The sequence below is a fragment of the Phaethon aethereus genome (genome assembly GCF_964289735.1).
Source record: "Phaethon aethereus genome assembly, chromosome: 4".
Classification (NCBI taxonomy): Eukaryota; Metazoa; Chordata; class Aves; order Phaethontiformes; family Phaethontidae; genus Phaethon; species Phaethon aethereus.
In genome coordinates, this window is record NC_138578.1 from 42,869,263 (window position 1) to 42,887,421 (window position 18,159).

The 18,159-nt window shown below is 42.8% G+C and overlaps 1 protein-coding gene across 1 annotated transcript; it reads right to left on the reverse strand.

Annotated features, from left to right (window-relative positions):
• Positions 1–373: 373 nt before the first annotated feature.
• MFAP3L (microfibril associated protein 3 like) lies at positions 374–4,530 on the reverse strand (the record flags this gene model as incomplete). Its single annotated transcript, XM_081999721.1, has 2 exons — positions 4,196–4,530; positions 374–1,239 (listed from the first exon to the last, which is right to left on the reverse strand). The coding sequence occupies exons 1-2, from the start codon at positions 4,476–4,478 to the stop codon at positions 374–376; spliced, it is 1,149 nt and encodes a 382-aa protein (XP_081855847.1). The 5' UTR covers positions 4,479–4,530.
• Between the last annotated feature and the right edge of the window lie 13,629 nt (positions 4,531–18,159).

Below are 18,159 nucleotides of genomic sequence, written 5' to 3' on the forward strand. Positions count from 1 at the left end.
TAGATGGAAATAACGAGAATAAAGGAGGAAAATGAAAACCAGTTTTATGTTCAGTAAGTTCAAGTGTCCTACATCAAAGACTACCAATGACTTCCAGGAGGCCACTACAGGTGACTCCAAACTAGAAAATGCTGAGGTAAATGTTTCTTGGAAATACTCCTAATCGAAAAGAGCAATTATTATTAATGTAATAGCAATTACTCTGCCATACATCATGGTAAACTAAAGTCAAACTGAGAAGAAAGTGCCAAATAATTCACATACATGCTTTTGCTATGATCGTCTCCAGGTAAGGCTTAGCGGCAAGTACAATATGTATTTTTAAAAGAGCTCCACCTGATTTTCCTGCTATGCATAGATTCAGGAATAGCTATCATACATGGCTTTCATATATAACACATGTATTTTTGTCATTTGCCAATGCTGTGTCATCAGAACTGAGTTCAGCAGAAGGCTCAGGAGGGGGCTCTGCAGGAAGTGCTGGTGTTTGAGGAGTGTCTTCTTCCTTGGTGTCCAACTGCACACTTTCTTGTGACTGACCATCCATGCAGTCCCTTTTGGACAAGGGGTGAACTGACACTTTTATTGCAATCTGTTGAGGTGGTTCATGTAGTGACGATGCATCAGAGTCCGCTGTGGGAGAGTCGCTGCGCTTCAAAGCATTCGGGATCATATACAGCTCATCTGTTTCCGTGGTTTCCTGGCCTTCTGCTGTCTGCCGTACAAAATTCTGTCCTTGCTCCTCCAGACCGACAACCTCCATGATTTCTTCCATTATAGTCCTGCAGTTCATGATGAGAGGTGGCAAAGGTACGCTCCGGGCAAGCTCTTCAATATAGCGGGCAAATTCCATAGTCTTGAACTGGGTTACTTTGGCAAGCTCAAGTGTTTTGGCTGAAGTGATAATTGGGATACGCTTTGCAATCTCAAAGGCTTTCTGGAGTTTCTCTGCCCCTTCTGTTCTGAAGAAGTCATTGATGGCTTTCTCTGTTTTCTTCAGATGACTGCTCATCATACATAACCGAGTAATGTTCAGTATCATAACAATAGTAAAAGCTACAAGGCAGACAATCATGTAATATATTCCCATATCTCCGGAAGTAAAAACAACCCTCAGCGTCACAGTATTGTTAACACTGCCATATGTATTAGATGCGACACATGTGTATTTACCTCTGTCTTCAAAAGACACGCTGGTAATGTTTAGTAGCCCGTTGTCAAGAAACCACCATTTTCCTGCTGGAAAGGAGACAGAATAACTTAGAAATATTTTGTTCACAGGATCAGCATGGTGTTAAACATCAGCTTTGTCAAACTGGCTTCAGATTTTAGAAGAAGGATATAATGTTCACAAGAAGACAAAGAATTTACCATCACAAAGGTCTATCTGTCTCTGAGCACCTAGCTGTCTTACTATCAAATCCCTGACATCAACTGTGAATAATCAGATCATGCTCTAGAAAGGTCTCATGAAAAAATCAGTTAATATGCATGACATCTATCACAATCTTATGGTCAGTTAAGTTACAAATGACTATTTACCCCAGAGAGCCTCCCAAACACGTGCTGCGCTTCCTCAAAGAACAGTAACAATGGGACTGTGAGGCAGAAAAACTTACTTAGAAGACTAAAACAGCACAAACCCCCTGTGCAATGCATGTAAATCACAAGGCAAGGATTGCAGCCCTGCCACAGGTTGGTGTATACCTTGCTTCTACATTTATTTTATCCTTTTCATGGAAGTTCTTTCATTGTTAAAAAGATTATTCTAATTTTTTTACTTTATTTCTTTCAAGGAAGAATCTGTGGGCAATTCTGAAACTCATTAGGCAAAAGAAGCCTTTAATTCAGAGCAGTTACGGACTTTTACCATTTCTAAAGTTTTGCTAATTAAACATGGCTTTATCAAATTGCTTTTTTACATTACCTCCAGTAGAAGCCTATGTAGAAAGTATTCCCACAAGATCCCTGCCTCAGTTCCTGCATGGACAGTTCTTAATTACATCTTCTTATCCTCTTACTTACAATTTTTAACTTAGCCAAACCACTCTTTTTTGCCCTAGCTTAATTCTTGAAAACAGCTGAATCATTTTGCCTGAAATTAAAAAATACAGCATAAATAAAAATCTTGGTCTGAAGCAGACCTTCACATAAAAAAATCACCCCAATCTGCTAAAGTTAGGTAAATTCAGAAGACAACTCTCTTACAGAGGAAATGTCAGCATCTGTAACAGATGACACTTCCTTCTCCACCTCTAGAATAAGAAAAAGTACAGAGTATTGGCTGCTCAGTATTTCTTTGAAATACAATGTTGGCAAAGTAGTTCTTTATTAATTGTAAAATGACAAGATGCCTTCCTGATGTATCCTGGCTCCAGCTGTTATAAATGACATAATGGCATTGAACTGTGACTCAATGACTGGGTCTGTGCCAATAGATCCTGGCAGATAGTATAAGCCCGATGAGAAAACAGTGATTAGAAAAGGTATCATTTCTGGGTTTTGATAACAGTTCAATGACATAGTCAACGTAACTATATACATAGTAAAGTAAGGTCTTGTGCTAGGAAACATGGGATTGTGCAGTCTGGAGAAGAAGAGGCTGAAGGGAGACATTATCACTCTCTACAACTACCTGAAAGGGGGTTGTGGTGACGTGGGTGTTGGTCTCTTCTCCCAAGTAACTAGTGAGAGGACGAGAGGAAATGGCCTTAAGTTGCGCCAGGGAAGGTTTAGACTGGATATTAGGGAAAATTTCTTTATGGAGAGAGTGGTCAAGCATTGGAACAGGCTGCCCAGGGAGGTGGTGGAGTCACCATCACTGGAAGTATTCAAAAAAAGTGTAGATGTGGCACTTCAGGACATGGTTTAGTGGGCATGGTGATGTTGGGTTGATGGTTGGACTTGATCTTAAAGGTCTTTTCCAACCTTAATGATTCTGTGATTCTGTGATTTCTTAGAGGAAGACAGTCAGTTTTTTAAAGGAGGAAATGCACTGTTGAAAGTCAAAGTTGAAGTGACATTGTCTTAATACTACATCTGCAATTTTTCCTGATTTGGTCAAAGTTTTTGCTCACCTACCTGAATGTTTGTGTCAGTAGCTACCTCTCCCAGTTGAGTATACAGAGACCTGAAGTTAGATGCCTAACTAAAGGGGGAAATTTCTGTTAGTGAGCCTTAGTAAAACACTCTAGCACACTAGTCACAGTATGTTGCTGTGACCGCACAAATTATACCTGAAAGTCCACTTACTAGCTCAAGTAGTTCCTTTCTCTAGCTTTACTCAGAAAATGGTAAAATACTGTAATGTAAGATTATAATCAATTATGCAATAAGCTTTTACAGATACATTATGCTGTTGCACATCCAGCTGGGTCAATCATTACTCCCGTCATAGCAGAGTTCTCCCTCAGGTCAGCTATTAGTTAGGCAAGCTACCCTGCATTTAGTATGAATAACTTAAGAATTTATTTCATCATGCTGTGAACAAAGCAGTCAGTACAGAAGGATTACATGAGCAAAACACCTTCCATCCCCCCTGAAACGCTCCCTAGAAGTGTAACTAGGATTATCACCCAAACCTTCCATTTAAGGAAAACAAGCTCATGTGTAATTAAGGTCTCTGGCAAATGCAACTGAAGAGTCTTAACTAAAGCCAGGAAGGCTCAAACTTGGCTTGACGTTCTGACTGCTGCCCTGTATAGGTTCTTCTGTTGGTCATTCAGGGCATCTCCTGTTTCTCACACTCCCATGGCACTACGCATAAAGACAGGAGCCGTATGAGGGAGTTAGCTGTGTTGAATTCACACCAACAAACTATTCCATATGTCGAGAGAATCCTCCCTTGAGTTGGGAAATATCTGTTTAGTCTTTTTTTGGTGCCACAGAAGAACAAAAGAGGACAGAATGGGAAACAGGATCGAACCAAAAGTCTTCCAATGAAAAGAAGCCTATCTACACCTTCTGTTAAGTGCTCCAGCTTCTTGCTATGTGTTGCTATGAATAACACATTACAAAAACGTTATTGTTTTCTTCCAAGATGTGCACAACAAATTTATGGCTGCCACTGGGCTTTCATATATTTTCACACACACCACCACCAGAGTCAGGCCATTAAATTCAGGTTATTAGTCAACCTGCTGAAATCAGGAGTGTCTCTGGACAGGCTGCATCAGTGGGAATACTAAGATCTTACCTTTATTCTCTTCCTCTTGGAGCAGGTGGCCGTTGGAATTGTACCATCTGTAACGTGGACTAGGACTACCTTGGACATTGCAGTCGATCAAGGCACTACTCCCCTCCTTGACTATAATATGGTCGATGTGGGAGATCACCACAGGCACAGATCCCATGTTCACGTCAGTGCGGTTGAAAGTGCTATTATTCACATCCTCAGCAGTCGTCAAAGCTGCTAATAAGACGACAAGGCGTGTGGTAGGCAGAAGGTACAAAAAGTGGTGGCTGTTCAGTATGTTCATTTTCCTTCAGTGGGATATGCAACTGGCTGGGAACTGGGATCAGTTCTGTTGAACACAGGCCCTTGAGGTGAAGAAGTCACAGGAGAGTTCTACTTTGATCCATGCAATTTAATGTTTAAAATATCCTATAAAATAAATAAATAAGTACAATGTGATGGCATGTATAAACAATCCATTAGATGTGCTCTTTTAAAAAAGTGACACATCCATTAATGCATCACAATCATCAGCTCAGTGTCTTGTCTAAATGGCAATGTTATCACAGTCCTTATTCTTACTGGAAAAAGATGCATACGTTTTCCTGACAATAGTGTTGTTCAGAGTGGCAGGCGTGGGAGGCGGCTTTTATCACCTAGACACTTAGCAGCAATTTACCTACAGCAGCAGCTACAGTTTTATGCCAAAAGTTCTAAAGATGTTTCTTTTTTTTTAACATTTGCAAAATCAACAGGAAAAACAAAAGTGCAGCACATTAAAGCCGTCACTAGCAGTGCAGTGCTGCAACTCTGTCACGTGCATAGTCTTAGGTGAGTTGTGGAACATGGTATAAGAAAGAACTGCTCCAGGAGCTTATGTTGGAATTCTTAATATGCACAGTTTTGTCCGAATACAATAGCACATACAGCAAAAGATCTCAGACCATTCACTTTTCTTAAGCTACTTCATTTTTTTAAGTTTTTTGAAATACAACATAGCATGGAAGAATATTCTTAAAAGAAGATATTTAGTAGTTGATAGTGTCATTTCAATGTCATTTTTAGAGCAGATTTAGGAAGAAAAATAATTGCTAGTGACATAATTATAGGTAAAGTTTCTTTGAGATACAAATGAAATTGGGACTTTTTCATTCCTTATGTGGCACTAAGCATTTTGCCTGTATACTTTTTGCCCACTCTCACTACAATATTTTCCCTCAACTAATCATCTACAATGAGCCCTTTCTTAAACAACTGATTTCTGTTTGTAGACAGAGGAGGGGGGTTTACAAATGTGCTCGCTATTGGCCTCATTATGCTCCCAGTGAACACAACTGGCGTTCAGTACTGACTGAGGGCACAACGGCCTGAAAGTGAGCACCTCTGAAAATGTCACTCAGGAGTCTCAAGGCCACAAATGATTTTAAAATAACATCAGACTATCTAACTATATTCATTTTACTCATGTTTTTGTAAGGTAAATAATTGAAACTTAGAGAAACTTATTAGTTAGAGGAAGCTACCTGGAATCCAAATACAAATCCAAATACAGGTAAAAGCAAGTATCTAACAAACCTTCCCCAAATGAACATTTTACTTGCAGAACTGTTTACATTTTATCACACATCTGGTTGACACTATGGTAACTCATCTACCTTAGCTGACAAGGTTAGGTCAGTTCCATATATAAAGGAAACAACAAACAAAAAACCAAACAAAAAGGAAAGAAAACATTACTGTCTATCACTGCTAATATTTGACTTAGGTTGTTTTCTTCTCCATCCCATGTTCTCTGTAAGGCAATGAGCTTGATTTAATACAACTAGAGACAACTGTTATTAAAAGAGCAAAATAGTTTCCTGCATTTTGTAGGATGAATCATTACTAGAAATGACAAACTATGTTTTTTTAGACAAGCTGCATGGATGGCATGGATGCCTGTCACAACTGCAAGCCTGCCCTCGCTTTTTCTCTGTTTTTCTAACTATTGAATGTGGAAGTATTTGTCTTGAACAGCCAGAATAATTTTTCACTTTAAATTAATATGCAAATCTCATTTGTCATATAAAGCTATATAAACAATGACTTCAGAAATCCATTTCCAATTATGCAAAGCGTGTAAAGCCTGCGCTTTGGAAGTTCTGTATAGGTACAGCCTGTCTGAATCTGCACTTTGTTAAAAAATCCTTCAATTCTGCCTATTCACTTCAGTAACTATTTACATCTCATTTCTACTACTCCATTAACCTTGGAGACAACCATTCTTTACGGTTACACATATTCACTCTATAAAATGTTTCTGTGCAGCATTATAGATCTGCATTGCACCATACAGAAAAGCCAAAAGACATGTCACACTTCCTGGCAAGGGAGCAAGAACAAAGACTGGCTGGATTAAGACAATGGGAAGGGCAAAAGAACAACATAAATTGATTAAGCTTTGTATTGCTAATTACTGGCTGTGGCTTGTTATTATTGTATTTGAGCCTACCATGTTTTTTGATGGCAGAAAAATCAGTAGCAATCAAAAAAAGTGTTTAGTGTGGGGAGCAATTTGCATTCCAGAAGGAAATGAAACCGCATCACCTCAACGGGTGAATAGAAAACCTGTAAGCAAGGACTCGCAGTATATTGGGAAGCTCAAGGCAGTTGGTGGCCCACTGAACCCCTATAGCACAGGGATGCTGTGGATGGATGTTTGGAAAGTGTGTGATGGCAGTAACAGCACAAGGCGTGCCTATTCTGTACATTTACCTGTGTTTAAGGTGGAGCATATGAAAGCTAAAACCATACCTTCATGTAGCAATAACAAATGTGACTGGTTCTTAACATGATTAAAGGGACAATTACTTGTCTGAAAATAACAGTGACGCTCTTACTCTGGCACCAAAGTGAATCATAAATAGCTGCAGTAAATTTTAAGAAATAGAGACAAATAGTTTGTGTCTACTGTGTGAGATTCATGCCTACTCATGTTACTCCTGGGAATGTACTTTCCTATGTATGTTTCTGAAATGGAGAATATGAAGAAAACACTAAATATGCAGATGCCTTTCTTTGAAATAAATACAGTTTGATGGCTAGTATGAGGAATAACAAGGAGGTAGCTTTAAAGCAGAATGCTTGAAAATGGTGGCTGCTACTTTCATGTGCTATCCAAGGAAGTGCTCTTGATGGACACTTGAGTATGTTCGAGGAGTCAGGGAGAAATCTCTCTGAAAAGCAGTGTTTTAAGATGCAAGTTTAGACGAATGTTCCCAGGGCAACTAGGAAGTGATAAGGAATCTTTTCTTTGGTGTGCATCCTCTGCACTGTTAGTAGGGAACAAAAAATGGAAGAAACCACAAAGAAGGTTTTCTCAGCCTCACCTAGCAAAGAAAGTTAAAGGCTGGCCATGCGGGGAACTACACATCCAGGATCCTCTGCTAACCTCTTAGGCAGGACCAAAAATGCTAGGGTCAGGTTAGGAAAGCAGGGAGAAGCAAACAGAGAGAACTGAAAGGGTAGAAAATGTGCTCACACCACACTCTGGTGCAAAGGGAGATTTCCTGGTTGTTTCTGTCCTACTGCTGTGCCATCAGCACAGTAGCAGCCTGAGGATATCAGGGAAAACAAATCTGGGAGCCAGCTGCTTTGTTAAACATAAGCAATGTAATGGGTTATGATTCAATCACACAGCTAAATGGGGAGAAGGCTAAGGAGACCAAAATAGGACTGCTAGTGATGTCTGCCCACTTCTGGCAAAGAAGCAAGAGAATCCAGCATATCAGAGAAGTGGGCACAGTGCTGTCACCCTGGATCTTGGCCATGAGAGGCGGTAATTAGCTGTGGCCCATGATAAACCTGATGAAGGCAGCCAAGACTGTAACCTTTTAATCTGACCCAAAGTCAGAGAACAGCTGGATTGACTAGATTAAAACAAAGATTCCTGTAACTACTCCTCAAGACTGAGAGTAACACAGGACACTTCTGAAGGAGAACATCTGCAATACTGAGTATTGCTCTGTAGGAACAGACTGAGTCTCTGGGAGCATTTTTTGCCACAAAAGGGGGTCACTATAAATAAAAAATTAAATTTCTGGTCATGGAAAGAATGTAAGCTTTCTCTCCTCCCATCCACAAAGCACAAGGGCTACCTGTAAAAGTCTTATAAAAAAATTATAGTACATTTAATGTGGTTACATACTCTTTCCCCCCCAATTTTAAAACTGTGGTGCATGCAAAGCTCAGCTATTCTGAGCTACCTTTTCCACGCAAAGTTGTAGTCAGGGACAGGCTTACCTCCAAAGATGGAATCAGAGGAATCCCTAAACTCTCCTCCAGCACCTAGCACGTATATATAGATAATTTACTCTGCTGTATTTTATCTGTAGCAACATTTACCTCTGAAAGATGGTCATGAATGGTCCTTACATTAAATGGTTTTGGTTTTTTCTTCCCCAACTCAAATGATATAAACTGAAATCTGAAAGCAACAGATTTGCGCCTTGTGGGATTGATTTCCTTGGAAAATTGCACAAGACGTACGGTCTATAACAGGCTTTTCTTCTAAGTGACATGGCAGCCAGTTCTAGTGTGCTCTCTATGCATTTCTATCTAGAGAAGTTCCCTGGAACATGCTCCAGAACAAGTACAGCTGATGGTATTACTCCTAACTGTGTGAAACAGGGACAAAACCTGAGGTTAAAACTTCTCTGTCCAAAGCCTACCATCAGACTAAATTTTATAGCTCGGACTGGCTGGGAACATTCACTCAGAGACATGTTCTGACTTTTTCATGTCACAGGTGAGTTTGCTTCCCAGTATTACTGCCACCAAAAAAAATGACTGTGAGTGAGAGGCCACATTGGTAAGTAAGTACTGCATTTGTGCAGAATGACAAGATGACAGAGCACAAAATAATAGAAAAGGAGGGCAGTGATGCATACCTTTTCCTGGCTTACTCACTTCTGTAAGTCTGGTTCTTGTTCTTGGAATAATATGTAATCCTCTTAACTGTGAGGTTATTCAATTCAGAATTGAAGCACAAGAATCCAGCTCATTGTATAATACATAAATTATGTTCCTACAGCTTTAACATCCCAATGCTATCTTGCTTAGCTTGTAAGTGATCAAGAAAATGAAATTATTTTCATTCTAGTTCTCATTTGTCTATAAGTAAGTATCAAGGATGATACTACAAAAACAAAATTAAAGCTAGCTCTTTATTATTTAAAAACTACTTACTACCTTTTCTAGTTTCACAGGGCAGTACCTTTACAGAGTGAGCAAAAGTAAAAGTTAACAGGTTTTACTGGAACAGGAATGCAGATGAACTTATGCCACACAGAAGGTGAGAAGCTCATTGCCAGTTCATAGGCTTGAGAGTGAGAAGGACCTACTGAAAAGGTTAAGCTATTAAGAGTCCACACAGGCAGATGAAGAAAAACATCACTCATTTACAATTAGCAGAAACTTTCTAACTTATTTTTCTAGTCATTTGCTAGTCAATAAAATATTAAGGCTTGGCTCCAAAAGAGCTGCTCTGTTCATTTTTTTGGGGGGGATTTCAGTCCTTCATAACTTCATGATTTTTTGCTTCCCCGTCTATGTCAAATAGGCGACACGCCAGTAACATTTGTAAGATGAAGAGCTTCCTTCTTGCACATCTAGACCGGGGCTTCCCAAGTGGGTAGCAGCTCCCAACTATGTGTGTGTTTCAGTCTCTTCAGCTGCTTTCAGCTGCCTGGGAATCTTTTAGAAACTTCTCATCAGGGCTGTGTGATACTGCCCTGGCCACGTGTGCTCAGCCACTTGGTGTCACACTCGCTGCCTTCAGCCATCTGATGGGTTTAGAGAAGACAGACCCAGGCTCCTCTCAGAGGTGTGCAGTGAAAGGACAAGAGACAAGGGACTCAAGCTGCAACAACAGAAATCATGATCATTTATGAAGAAATTTTTAACCAGGAGGTCAGCCAAACCCTGCAAGAGGTTGCCCAGAGGGGCTGTGGAATGTCCATCCTTTGAGATGTTCAAAACTTGACTATACACAGCCTGAGCAAACTGGTCTACACTAGCCCTGCTTTGAGCAGGGTGTTGGATCAGCTGGCCTCCAGAGGTCCCTCCTAACCTAAAGAAACTGTAATAGTCAGGAAACGCAAGCGCAGGAGTTGCCTTGGAGAAGTCAGTGTTGAAAAATACTGCTAATCTTGAAAATTTCTATATGGGGTGCTGGGAAATTGCCTTCATGATCCCCTGCATAATCCTTTTACTTTTGAGTAACAGTATTTTAGAATGATGAGACAAGCTGAGAGTGTTGACTACAGCCTGAAAAAAAAAAAAATTGGCCTTATCCATTGTACTTCACAGCATCACATAATCATGTTTTTTGAATACTTCCAGTGATGGTGACTCCACCACCTCCCTGGGCAGCCTGTTACAATGTTTGATCACTCAGTAAAAAAATTTTTCCTAATAGAGTCTAAACTTCCCCTGGCACAACTTGAGGCCATTTCCTCTCGTCCTCTCACTAGTTACTTGGGAGAAGAGAACAACACCCACCTCACCACAACCCCCTTTCAGGTAGTTGTAGAGAACGAGAAGGTCTCCCCTATGGGTGCCTTTGCCACATAAAAAGGACTTATTTCCAGCCTAAGTAACTAATGAAATATCACTTATTTGGGGTGTCTGCAATAATGAATGTTGCTTTATCTTCCACATGTAGATAGTTAGACTCTGAAGTTTATGGGTTATTATCTGTTGATAGATACGGCTTCTTGATGCTAGAGAATTGTCAGTTGTGGTGAATCTAATCTTGAAATAGAATAAAGCAGAAGTAAGTCAGACTCAAAGGCAGACAAAGATAACCTTTTCAGACTATTGACTTCAGAGGGTAGATGAGTAAGAAGAGATGTTTTTAAAAATATACACAATACTGAATGGTGTAAAGAAGCCAGCTGACGCATATGTGTTTGCTGCTTCTCATAACGCTAACAGGAGACAAATGTCAGTGAAACTGAGGTGGAAGATGGGGCAGTGGGAGCAGAGAGAAAAAATATTTTTGATTAATATATGACTAGACTGCAGATTCTTGACACAAGATAAAATAAGGGCTGGGAATTTAGGAAGATTCAGGAGAGACTGTATATAATTTACATATGCAGGTTCATAGATTATGATGGTTTACGCAGACTTAACTGTCTTCTGTGTATTCACTGTCCTCTGAGTGTAGGGCTCTGGGCAGTGAACAAGAATGGCTGTCAGTGTGGCAACTTGGAGCCCTTTTCTAGGACTCCCGTCTAAAAGAAATTGTAACAAAGAAGCCTATAAATTAATTTTATGTTTTGTAGGCACTGGTAAGCTATTACAGGGAAACATTTGTCAATTTGTTTTGTAAGGTGACATGATAAATTACAAAAGAAAGAAAATGGAAAAATCAAGGGCCGTAGCTTACTGGCAGAAATGGAGTAAAATTTGTAATGAGTGTCTTCAAAAGTTATTTTGTTCTGAACACATCCGACACTGTAGGGGGTAACACAGTAAAGTGAATGACTGTAAAGGTTCAGTTATCTTAGTTTCAGGGTTTCATAGTGTATTAATAAACCGCAGCAAGAAAGCATCAAGCAATAAGGTGATTCCACAATTTACATGTGTGACCAAAAATGAATGCTATATACAGATTTTTGGTGTAAGGAAAGAAGCACATGCCATTCTATTCAGCAACAGTACAATGAAAGAGTTCTTCATGCTGCTTTTACGAGTGTGTAAATATTTTAGAATGTTTTTACTGTAAATTTCTCCTCAGTTTTGTTCCTCTCTATGCTACTTCATGTCTTGATATTGCAAAACTGGCAAGCATATGGCATCCTAGAGACTTTAAGACGCCCTTCACTTTAAATATTTGAATGGCCCCATTGATTTAACCATGTCTTTGAATGGTCTGGTGTGCACTCCTGTCATGCCAACGAGCTCTCAGAGACCCTAATCCATTAACCTAAAAAGGAACAGATGAAGGCTGTTGGTGCGTAATTATTGGAGAGATTATTTAAAAGTACCTCAAGAATGCCAAACCTCTGAAAAGTCTCCTTTTGATGTCACAGCTCCTGTAATCACAGCATCATTGCTGTATCATATCAATTTTTTATGAAATACACTGAAGCAACAAAAAACACTCAGGAAACCTGGATGCTTAACTTTTCATTAAATAAGCTGTATTTCATATGTGCATTTTGATACGGACTGAGCCATTTAAATGTTCTTTCTTGGAGGTATTTTAATGACTGCAGTAAAAACAAAGCGAAGTTTTTTATTTAGTGGAGAAGCTTGCTGTTTCTAATCAAGACAGGTACTGTGGTAGAAATGTCCTACTGAGTTGTGGGCTACCCAGATCATAAAGCAGATTCAACACTATTGGTAGTGGAGACTCTTCAAGGCCCAGCTTATATTTCACTAGGTAGGCACTTTACAAGATTTTTAATCTTACAAATAGATACTTCATTTATGTAGATTATCCAGATTTATTTAGCATTTGTATTTATGTGGAGGCTGGACAAGCGCCACTTAATATAGTTTTGTATACAAAGCTATTATTCCAGAAACATCTGTATGGCTTTAAGAGACACTTGCTTAACTCCTTGCAAGCTTTCAGCATAGCTGCTGTTCTGCTGTTGCAGTAAATGCAGATGGATCAATGCTTAAAAGTCCCCTTTGTTGAGAAAGGAGGAACAAAGACGATGCATAGAGAATCTCTTCCACATGCATCTGCACACTGCCTGGCCTCACCAAGCGCTACGTATTTTTCATTTTCTTTACTCACCTCTTATCTTTTATTTATACCGGCACTCTGTAAGCATTATTCTGCCAACAGTTTAAATAACTGAAGTCAGCAAATACAACAGATCTCATATGCTCTTGGCATGGCTTATGTGACCCTGCTAAGAACATAGCAGTGCAGAATGTGGCCCAATGTACTTCCCTCTTCCTCTTTTGAGCTGTGTTTGCCAAAACTAACCATCCTTTAAGCACATCTCATTGGTTTTTTTTTCCAAATGAAGAAGAAAAATTCCAGATGGAGGACATTCAAACAAGACATAAAATTAAAAATTACGTTTTGTTTAAACAAAGATATGAAGGGCTCTGCAGGGCTAAATATTTCTGCTATTTAATCCCTAAATTTTGTATGTGCTTTGAATAAGTGAGTGTTTTCAATGCACTGATACAGTTTTATGCTATTTTAACAAAAGGCTCCCATTTTAGTTTGAATATAAAAGAGAAAAAAATAGGAGAAAACAGATTTGAGTATGACTAATTCTTCTCTATCCCTATAGAATTGCAAAATGGATGTACTTTTTAATGACAGGCTTTCACATTTATTGGTTTCCGGGATACAGGGCAAAGAGGTTACACGTGGATGCCGTGATTAGGACAGGATTAACCTTGTCAGAGGGGGAATTAAAAGGCATCTAACCATTCATGACTGACTGCAGTAGAAAAGGATCATTTCAGGTTAAAAGTGCCTGTGCCTATTTCCTCCACAAGTAACAAAGGGGGACAGCAGACGGGATTCAAAGGACTTTGCCCTGCACCACACAATAACTTCAGTCTTGCTTGTACACAAATGTGATCAATTCAGCCCTTTCCAAGCATGTTTGTACAAGGCAATAATTTAGCCGGAAGCCCTCAAGAGTTTACTAAAGAACCTCTATAATTTCAGAATTTTGTGACAGTTATTTCTACTTCAGAGTGAAAAATGTAACATTAAAGTAACAGAACTTTCTCAGCATCCAGTATTGCTATCAGTGTCCAGTACTGTTGGTACGACTGCGTACCACACAGTCATGCACATATGACTGGGGACTGCACACACAGCAGTGCAGCTGCAGTGCAGTGTACGTGCACTGGCCCTGCATGACTTAAAAACAGCGGCAGAAATCTTTTCTTGGTATAAAACTCTCAGAGGGGCAGAACCATGTCAATTAAATGTTAAGCTTGGGCTAGGTAGGTTACTAATGTAATTCCTCTGCATGTGGTGGCCCTCTTCCAAAATAAGACATTTACACACGTCTGTACAGAGGTCCTTATTTCCGATAAAGAGCTGCTACTCATGGTAATTACTTTTACTCTGACATACAAGAGTCTTACTACCAAAGTCTCTTAGATAGCTAAATCAACATCACTAAATCTGTTTGAATTCCTCTATCCTGACACAAATAGGTGCAAGTTTTGTCTGCCCTTCACAGCCTTCCTGGCACATAGAAGATATGATGCTCTAAAATGCTGCTATGAATGATTTTAATCGTAGTAACTGGTGAAAAGTAATAGCATCTCTATTGTCTTGGAAATGATGTTTCTAACATGAGTCCGTATGTGGATAGAAAATGCCACTGTTTTTGTTAACAGAACTAAATAACAAAATTAAGACTACAAAGAGAGGTTTGCAAAGGCACACATGGATGGACGGTGGCTCAGAATCACAGGAACGAAAAAATTCCAGGAAGTATCCAGGAGCTTGGTCTTATACCACAGTCTTCTGGTGACATATTAATATGGTCCAGGATATCTCAAAGTGGGATCAAAGGCGTTTGTGCCTGCAAAAACTTCTAGTAAAGGTGCAACTTGCTGACAAAGATGCTAGAAAAGCTCAGTACAGGTTACTTTAGCTCCTGGCAAGCTCACTCTCCCTGTTATAAGTTGCATCCATCTCTCAGTGGTGCCTTACACTGGCAGCAAGTTTAAACCATAAAAGAAGTGCCAGTCCCCAGATTCTAAACTTTCTAGACAAGAACTGAAATTGAGATTGATTTTGTTCCATTTAAATCATTCCCCAGCACCCATATCATTGTGTCACAAACATGACCCTCTGAAACTGTATGGGGTGGCTTTGCCTATTTTGATTAGTTGTTTTTGTTTTCCCTGGTTGAAGTGATGAATACACTTTAACCAGGCTCCTGAGCTGACTCCATCCTCTTCCTCCTCCATACTAGAGCAGGACCTATCTAAAGCGAGCAGGATGGGGCAGGGAGGCAACTGGAGTTGGACAATATAGATCACTTCAGAATTCACTGCCACGCTCCCACCCTGTGTTAAATGTTTTAAGAGTGATTGATTTTATCTCTAAGCTTTCAGGATGGGAAACATGCCATGGACAAATATCACATATCACTGTATTAAAGTAGGAAGAAAGCCTTTTTTTTTTTTTTGTGGGTGTTCTGCTGTTTGTCTAGGCCTCTGAAAACTTCAAATTCTTCAGAAAAAAAGGGTGTACAATGTGCAATCCACCTGTGTAAGCTGCACTCAACATTAACTGATGTTGATATACTGCAGCCTAAATAAGAAAACTTTCTAATAATAAAGGATTCCTACTACACCAACCACAAGTGTATCAATGGTGCTGTTGCTAACTGTACACGCTAAGCCAGACAAAAGATTCCTGCCATGCAAACATCATCTCCATTGAAAAGAGATCTGCCGTATTTTGTCCTACTGCAGTGAAGGGAGAAACTCTTCCACAGTGTAATGGTTCTAAACAACTAAAATGCGACATTTTTTTCCCTTTTAACTCCTTTGAGTTTTTCCCTCTGAACTGACTTTACAGTCTTTCAGGCAAATACGGACCAAGTGAGGTCGCGTTTAATATTTCGCATGGCTTACACAGCTGGTACTTTTATTTCCGGAGCAGGGTTATCAGAGGAGCTCCGTCGGAGATGCTTCAATGTAACAACTGAAAGAGGACTGTTAGGAAGCGTATTCTCTTACAAGACTCTCCAGATAACTTCACTCGAAAAGTGCCTGCTCAGTAGTGCTCTCTGTTCTCTTAAGGTCCCTCGCCCTACGCTGTCCGAATTCGCCCCTTTACGGAACAGTATCTGACAGCTCTTGCAAGACGGCTCTGGAAGTTTTAGAGTGTTGCTCCCTCAGGGCACTTCTGAAATTGAGTTTTATCTCATGAGACTACCCTGTGAAGCAGAAGGGTAATTAAAGCAAAATATCGGGAGGCAGCCTTTATTTTAAATGTAAGGCAGCACAACTGAAGGTCCCTTAAGAAGCCAGCCCCACGGACGGGGTCTGTACTGAATTAACACCTCTCTCCCTGCGCCCCGAGCGCGGGCTCCAGCGGTGGCGCGGGTCTCGGGGAGCGCTTTGGGCTCGTTGGCCTTTTTGCCTAAAGCAGCACATTTCCCCGCAAGCAAGCCCCGGTGCTGCCGAGCTGAATTAATCTCTTCAACTTTCACGCTGAACACAGCGTTACTCCACTCCCGTTGCGCGGGTAGCTGCCGCTCTCCGCAGCGGGCTCTCCGTGAAGCGCCGTGCGACAGGCGCGGCGGGAGAGGGACGATGTCGGGCTCGTAGAGCTCGCCGGGCTCCCCCGCGGCACGGCCACCCTCCCTGGGCTCCCATGGCGCCGCTGGCGGCGGGGCAGCGCGCCCGCTCCGGGGCTGACGGCGGCGGCTCCGCGCCGGGGCCGGGGGCAGCTCCGCAGCGCCCGCGGCACGGGGGCCGGCGCGCGGGTCGCCGGCAGCCGCGGCAGGTGCCAGCGGCGCGGCCGGTGGAGGCGGCGGCGGCGGGTAGCGCCTCCCCGGGACCGCCGCCTGCTCGCCATCCCGCAGGGGGAACCGCGGCCCGCGCCCCCCGCCGCGCCCGCTCACCTGCCCGCCGGCTGCTCCCGCTCGCACACTGCTGCCGCCGCCCCGCGGCAGCGCCTGCCGCCGCGCCCCTCAGCGTGCCCCGCGCAGCACCATGCCGGGGCCGGGGCGGGCGGAGCGCGGCGCTGCCGCAGTGCCGCGCCGCGCCGTGCCGCAGCGCTGCCCGCCGCTCCGCCGCTGCCGGCTCCGGCAGGGGAAAGTAGGTCAGGGCGGCACTGAGCATGCTCGGGGCCGGGCCGGGGGGCGGCCCCGGGGCCCGGGGGGGGGTCCGGAGGGAGCGGCAGCGGCCGGGACCCGCCGGGGCGAAGCCGGGCCCGGGGCACAGGGCCGGCGGGAGCCGTGCGGCGGCTGGAGGCGAGGCGGCGGGGTGTGAGACCAGCGGGCTGCTGCGAGGCCACTTGCGGGGGGGGGAGTTTGACGGGTGATGTCGCCGCGCCGCCCCCGCGAGTCCCCTGTGCCCGCGCGGAGCCCGTGGCGCGGCGGGAGCGCTCCCCCGAGCCGGCCGGCGGGATGCGCACGGCTGTCATCGCACCCCTTGGCAGCGATGTCTACGGCAGCAAGGGCTGCGGGAAAGGGGGAAAAAACCCCACCTGTTCTGATAACCTCGAAAATCAAAATGCTGGGCTTCAGAGAAGTGGCATGCGTGGTCTCCCCGCAGGGCTGTATTCATAACGGGACCACAGCACCCAGCTCCAATTTCAGCCCAGTCTGAGGAGGTCCCAGCCCGCGAGAAGCTGACACTGACTCTAGGTGTCCGAGTGCTCTGTCACAAGAGGGTAAAGCTGTCTTTTAGCTTGAGCGAATCGGCTTGAATGTGGTTGGTGCTACCTGTACAGGCTGTGCAGCTGCTAAAAACAGATTGGGATGTATGCTGGCAGCCACAAGCAGGAGTGTGGCCAGGATCTGGTGTGTGCAGGTGCTGCCCTGCGCCACTCTCCCATGCTTCCTCCCTGACCTTGTGGCATCAGAAGAGAAGGATGACGGGCCACCTTCAGCTGAGCATCAAGGCCAGTGGGTTAAACCATGGAAGTCTATGTTTCCAGATGTTCATAATCCTCCTATAGCCAGGCTTATACCCTGCTCATGATACCCTCTTCTGATTGCTTCCAGGGCAGTAGTAACTGAAGTTCCTCTGCTCCTGGGAGAAGTAATCAGACAAGAGAGCATTCGCTGAAACTGCCAGAAAAACATGGGTTAGGACTGCAATCTCGCTGCACGAGGAGGTGTACGTGAGGCGCACTGTAGTGCACATCAAGGCAGGTCTCCAGCCTGCATAGGGAAAACTGAAGAGGAACAGCAACAGAGGGTTTAGAAACTGAGAGGAAGACCCAATCCAGGGAGCTGGACTAGTTACACCAAGGGCCT